The 6,973-nt window shown below is 43.8% G+C and overlaps 1 protein-coding gene and 1 pseudogene across 1 annotated transcript in view; one reads left to right on the top strand and one right to left on the bottom strand.

Annotated features, from left to right (window-relative positions):
• The window catches only part of LOC102030590 (leucine-rich repeat-containing protein 37A3-like), a gene marked incomplete in the record, with an annotated part of 60,473 nt that overhangs the window by 28,678 nt on the left and 24,822 nt on the right, over window positions 1–6,973 (top strand). The window contains 2 exon segments of the mRNA XM_013519242.1: window positions 837–908; window positions 1,641–1,721. Coding sequence (XP_013374696.1) covers window positions 1,702–1,721 — 20 coding nt within the window.
• Window positions 3,568–6,973, bottom strand: part of LOC102030265 — an 8,596-nt pseudogene continuing 5,190 nt past the window's right edge.

Genomic DNA, 6,973 nt, shown 5'->3' on the forward strand with positions numbered 1-6,973 from the left:
TATGCAGTTCAGGCTGACCTTGAGCTCACTTTGTAGCCCAGGCTAGCCTCGAACTCGAAACAATCCTCCTGCCTCAGCCTCCCGAGTGCTGGGATTACAGGTGTGAGCCACCACACCCGGCCTTCACTAATTATAAAACAAAAATTTCTCCAACCTGTTGCCAAGGAGGAAACAGTTGCATGGTATTTCTATCAGTTTAGAAATAAGAAGATGTCATGTTCTTTGGGGTGAAAATTTCATTTTTATGCTTTGTCCATGGGGTCCAGAGCTGTGAATATCGTTCATAGAATATTAAGGCAATATGAAGCAAAAAAGAACTTCCATTCATATGATAGAAAGTAAAATTCTGAGTTAGTTCAGAGCTGTATATGAATTAGAAGAGTAACTGTCTTTCAAGTGATATGAAAGGGTATCTCTTATTTCTGCTGGTATTGAACTGGTTTAGGAAAACAGAATGAAACTGGGAAGCTATGTAGATGTGAGGATATGCCTTTTGTTATTAGAAATAGCATGCGGAGATTAAAACTTTGAGCTCACAATCTTGGATTTGATGAGACTATAAAAGGTGACCTAATAATTCTCGTGCTGTGAGGAAAGATTACCTCCAAGGTGCATCTAGCTCTACAGTTGTGTATTTTATTTATGAGATTGTGGAGGAGAGACTCTAGGAGAGATACAGGCAGACCTAGGGCCTCCAGAAAGTTCAAATAGTAGTGGAAAGATTGAGTTTAAACAAAAATTATGTGTTCAGTAGTATCAGCTCTAAAGTCTATTTATCATGCTAATTAGATATCTACCAGCTAATCAAGGAAATCTTTTCCTTTTCCTTTTCCTAGAGATTTATCCTGCAATAAAATACAGTCAATTGAAAGAGGAACATTTGATTCACTACCTTTTTTGCAGTTCATGTAAGTTCCAAATAGAAATTCATTATATTTCGAATTGTATACACACCCTAGCTACTTACATTGGAACATGGCTAAAATTTTACTAGTACAATGTTACTAAATTATGTACAGACTTAAATTCCTGGCTAAGATTCCGTGAGGATCATTGCCAGGTCAGAGTGAGGGACAGCAGCATGGCTCTCAGGAGGTGTGGTTTCCACCCACGTGACATTGGGGAACTGAATGTGCTGTGGGCATCAGCTGGGGAGAGGCTGCTAAACAGCTGCAGTGTTGGGACAGACCTCCACAAAGATTGTCCGGCCCCAGAGGTCGACAGCTGAAGCTGTGAAGCCCTGGTCTAGAAAAAGAAAGAGTGCTAACACAGGTTACTTAGTGAGCATTCACTGTGTCAGACCTAAGGCATCGTGTGTTTAAATATGAGTGTATAAATCATAAGTCAGCACGGTCCACAGTGAGATTTCTTTAGTGCGTTCAGGAAGTAGTGAGGTTATGTTTCATTACGTACGAGTTAGAATCACTGACAAAGGATAAAACTTCAGAAAAAATTCCTCCTCTTCTACTTCCTTCTCTCCCTACCCCCTTATTGGGCTTACGTCTTTTCTCTTTTTTTTTTTTTTTTTTTTTTTTGGTACTAGGAATCAAACTCAGGACCTCACATTTGCCAGGCAAGTGCTGAACCACTGAGCTATATCCCTGGCCTGCTTATGTCTTTTTTTATTTTTTATTTTTTAGAAATCTTCGCTGCAATTTACTCACGGAACTGAGCTTTGGAACATTTCAGGCATGGCACGGGATGCAGTTTTTACACCATGTGTAAGTGAAATGAAAGATAAATACATGTGAAATCAAAAAGTATATTTGTATGTTAAAAACCCTGTGCAGTTCTTGGTTAACCCCCACAGTCCAGACTCGAGGCTGTGTTTACAAAGTCTGCTCCTCATCTCCCCAGTGATGACAGTGCACGCTCCTGAGTGTGTGGAGACTGTAGGGTTTGCAGGCAGTGGCCCCCCGACTCAGACACGCTCAGGCTGAAGGCTGCAGCGTCTGCACTGAGTCAGAAACAGAAGCACTGAAGGAGAGGAAGAGGGGAAGCCCAGCTTTCTCCCTCTTGCAGAATCTTGAGCCCGTGCGGCCATAGTGTAGAGGCCACTGAGCTGCCATCCCAGAGACACTTGGGCTCCCGAAAGGCCCTCATCACAGTTTCCTGTGGAGCTGGAGCTATTCAGTTTGTCCACTCAGGGGCCAGGCATCACTGTGCGGTCTGTCCTGGAATCCTGGCAGCGTCTTCTCAGATCCAGCGGCACATGCACTAAAGATGTAAGCAGTACCTCGAGTTTGTCCTTAGGGCTGACCTAGGTGGGCTGTTTCATTTATAATGGTTCAAAAGTTTCAGAGCACCATACCCAGGATCTATCCTGCAGTTCTTCTCCCAACTGCATCTCATTCCTCCTCTCTGGACAACCAATTGTCTTCTCTGCTTCTGGAAGCTTAGAACTTCCTCCTCAGCCCATAGCATTTCTGTAATACCTACATTTGTAGGGTGTTTCTGATGTCCCAGGCACTACATTATGTATATGTACAAATTAGTTAATGGGCTGGAAGCTGTCATGCTTGGCACGTGGCAAATGCTCAAAACATGTTACTTTCTTTTCATTTCCCCAGCTACTCTTGTAGCATTGGTATCATTGCCTCCATTCTGCAGAGGAGACAGTTGAAGCCCAGAGACCATGGACTATTCACAGTGGGACTAGGTGCCAGAACCACTTAGGGGCTTTGCAAGTCATTTTCTATGCAGCTTTGTTCCACTGTAAATAGGGGATGATGGGTAGTAGTTTGGCTTTTTGCGCTTTATATTTTGAAATTGATTTCTGATTTGGACCTTTGAAGCAGAGAGCTCGATTTTCTTCTAAGGATTTGACACCTCTAGAGTCCTGGCCACATTCTTCTGGGCAACCACAGTCTTTTTTTTTTTTTTTTTTTTTTTAGAATAACAAAAAATATTTTACCAAAACATAAGATTTACAGAAGTTTCCAGACAAGCCATACAAAATGGTCACAAGCTTTTTTTGAAAGGGGAAATCTACACTTGACTACAAAATCACAGTATTATTAGTGAGGGCTGTGGTGTGTGTCAGTGTTCCCATTCTGGTTCGAACAATCAGGTTGTCTTTCTACAGTGTCTAAATAAAGTGAGACTTGGCTAGAGAGTGGATCTTAAAATACTGGCTAGCTGCTTTTTAACCAATGCAATTAGATTACCATAAAAGGTGGAGCAGAGCCCATAAAGTTTTGAAACTACCTTTCCCCTCAAAAAATAAAATAAAATAAAGAACACCCTTACCCCTGCAGCTAACCTGACAACTACCTTCATTCACAGTGCTTTACACTTAAGCCGTGATAGGGGAAATGAATAAAGCAGAGAGCCATTGCTTTCAAACATTTCACAATCCGGATGAAACTTCTAGCTTCTGCTCACGCTTTACAACAGTGCATCAGGACAAGACGTAGCTTTGCTAATGTGCATTTAATCACCAAAGGACTGAAAATGTCTGGGTTTTTATTCTGTAATATTCTAGGACTGTGTCCATTAAATGCAAACAAAAAAGGAAGAAGTCTTGGCAGAACAGAGAAGTGACACAAACTTGATGATTGGATCAACTTAAATATTAGTCATGGCACATTGCCTCGCCCATGCTTTAGCTGTTTTTTTGGCTTAAGTTTCTTGGTCTTCCACTGCGTGGCCACATCATTTGCTCATGGGTCATTATTGGGTTAATAATTCTTAGTTATTGTGGGCTGATCAGGCCCACAATCTCCCAAATGAGTGGACAGCGAAGACTTAAATAAATGAGACAAATTAAATGATCTTAGGGCTCCAGGAGAGTCTATCTCTCTTACAATATTTAAGATTCTCTGGGTTAAGGCCAAGACTTCCCCGGGCTGCCCATATTTATTAGGTTTTCAAATAAAGGAAGGAGATACTGAAGAAAATGCAGGAATCTGAGCAGGACTTGGGAAACCCTTTACAGAATTCTCTAAGTAATACTTATGTTAATCTCCAAGCAATAGAACTAAGTTAACTCCAGGAAGGCCTTCACTGCAAGAGTGAGATGCCTGTAGCTGCAGTCTCCTCTGAGTTAACTGGGGTGGGAGCCAAAAGTCCTCAGTTGGTGGCCTTGTCTTGTCCTGTGAGGCCTCATGGCTTCACTCACCATTACAGGCCTCAGTAGTGACTCACAAGTAGACATGGAAAGCTGACTGGTTGATATAAGTCCTGCTCAGAGCTGCTTCACAGTGGTCTCTGTGACCCATTTCACAGTGGGTAGGAGCATTTAACAAAGCCTGGATCAACAGCAGAACTGTATGGATCTGCAGTGCTGGCAACCATTTATCTTTTTTTTTTTTTTTTGAGACAGGATTTCCCTATGCATTTCAGGGTGGCCTTGAACTCACTTTGTAGCTCAGGCTGGCTCAAACTTGCAGCAGTCCTCCTGCCTCAGCCTCCTGAGTGCTGGGATTGTAGGTGTCTACCACCACACCCAACTGCAACCATTTATCTTTCAAAATATCTAAACATGTTCTTCTCAGCTTGTCTACATTAGGATGATAAATTTTGGTCATGAAATGTACTTGAGGTGCTGCTGTTGGGTATTCTTCAGGCAAAAATAGTTCAAGTTTAAAAGTCCCTCCTTCAAAGAGGTTTCCCGGAGGCCAGCAATGACCATGTGCAAATAATGGGTTTGCTCTCATATGGTTCTGCTTTAATCCCAGGAACTGGCTCTGCCAGCAAGTGCTGGCTTTCCTTGATGAGTCTGTGGGTGGCCAGTCCATCTTGTCAGATCCTGAGTTTGCTCTGTAGTCAAATCTCTGCTCCCCTCCTGGGCAACCACACCCTTCTGAAGACACACTGTCAGTAGTGTCGCTCTTTCTTTCTCTCTTTCTTTTTTTTTTTTTTCTCTTTTTGTGGTACTGTTAGTTGAACTCCAGGGCCTTTACCCCAAGTGCCTCACCAGTCCTTATTTTTTATTTTGAGACAGGGTCTCATTAAGTCTCTTAAATTACCCAGGCTGTGTTCAACTTACAATCCTCCTGCCACAGCCTCCCAGAGTGCTGGGGTTACAGGTGTGTACCCCACACCCAACCTTAGCAGCCATTCTCAATGGCTGGGGACAGGGAGCAGAGAAGGAGCAGAGGGAGAGGAGGCTACTAGAGAGTGATCTCACCAGGATTAATGGCTGTATATGTCTAGATGTCCCCCCCAAAGCCTCATGCAGTCATGGGGTCGGCTGCTAGAGTTTATGATTATGGGTGTGAGTGCTACGCCCACCCTAGGGCAGGTAGTTTGCACACATATAAGGGGGGGAAAGAGGCTACTTGCTGTTCCTCCCTTTTTGCACTTTCTGCTTTTGCTCTCTTCGGCCACCATGAACTGTTGCCCTCTGCCATGTGCCACTCTGCCTTGGAGCCAGCTGATTATAGTCTGAAACTTCCACACACTGTGAGCTAAATAAACCTCTCTTTCCTTAATTCTGGGCATTAGGTTTTATCTCAGTAATGAGAGAAAAGTAACTAAGACAGAATTTGGTACCAGAGAAGAGGGGTCCTTGCTGTGACTATACCTGACCATGTGGTTCAACAGTCTTTGGAAATGGCTTGTGAGAAGTGTTTGGAAATGTAGCCTGAAAAAGTAGAGCTGGAACACCTTCTGCTGTTCTGTATGGGAGATTCTGGTGAGAGCTCAGACCAGAAGGCTGATAGAAATCCTGCCAATAAAGACCAGATTCAGAAGGTTTCTGCTGGGAAGAAGGACTGCATTGGTTGTTGGAATCCAGATGCTGTATGTTATGGTTTGGCAGAAAGTTTGTCTGCACTTTTCTTGTGTCCAGAGACTTTGCCTAAGACAGATTAAGGGCAGTGAACTAATTAATCTGGCAGAAGAAATTTCAAGGCAGTCGAATGTTGAAGCAGTGGCATGGCTATTGTTGGGGCTTCTAGGCAGATTTATGTAGAGAATCAAGAGCAAAAAGCCCAGCAGAATGATTTAAAACATTTTTAGTTTGGCCTGGAAAAAAGCTCCAGTAAAGCTGTGGACTGCAAAGATAGAGCTGAGGAGATTTCAATTGCAGAGAAGGAACAGAAGAATATAAAAGATGGCCTGAGGGGATCACAAGAAGGAGCAAGTCTCCACCCTTTGCAGACTCAAACCTGCAAAAGTGAAAGACTTTGCCTTGAGAAAGAAGCTGCAGAGCACCATGTTCCAGAATGGTGGCAGTAAAACGGCTCCAGAATGGAGGTGGAGGCTACACCAGGTTCCAGAATGGTGGCAGCATAGAGAATCTGTTCAGAATCAGGTTCAGAGTGTCCAGTGATCCAGGCACTTGACCCCAACAGCTAAGAGAGAGGAAAGCCTGGCTACTGCTCCAGCTGGCAGCAGACCTTGGCATTGTCCACATGGCACTGGTTTTAGATGCATGCAGAATACAACAGTTCTGAGGTTTAAAAGGCTTCCACCTGGATTTCAGAAGGCCTGGGAGGCCAGGCAGTGTGCCACTGAGAGGGCAGTGTGTGAAGCTGTGAATGTAAAGTGAAAGGTGTAGTGGAGACCCCAGAAGTTTGGAAAAGCCAGGAACGTGGACCATCTAAGGAAAGCTGCAAGGAGGGAGCAAAGCAGGCCTAAGAGAAAAGCTGTGGAAGCTACAACCACCAAAAGTGCCATAGGGGCAGAGTCACACAAGCCCTTTGGAGCTCACAATTTATCACAGATTGCTTCAGATGTTCCACGTGGAACTACAGGACATAATGTTAGCCCTGCTGGATTTTGGACTTGCTTTGGTCCCAATTCTTTGTATCACCGTTTGTACCGTTTGGAATGGTAATGTTTACCTTGTGCCATTGAACTTTGGCAGTGTTTTGACCCGACCTGCGGGTACAGCCAACGTGAACCCTAGAGGGGGAGTGGGGATTATAAAGGGACAAGAGACACGAAGAATGGAGACAAGACAGTGCTCTGATCAAGTCTCGTTTATTAGCGGGAAGTGCCATGCTTATATACAGCACAGAGAAAC

Source organism: Chinchilla lanigera, unplaced genomic scaffold (genome assembly GCF_000276665.1).
Source record: "Chinchilla lanigera isolate Chin_1 unplaced genomic scaffold, ChiLan1.0 scaffold00050, whole genome shotgun sequence".
NCBI lineage: Eukaryota > Metazoa > Chordata > Mammalia > Rodentia > Chinchillidae > Chinchilla > Chinchilla lanigera.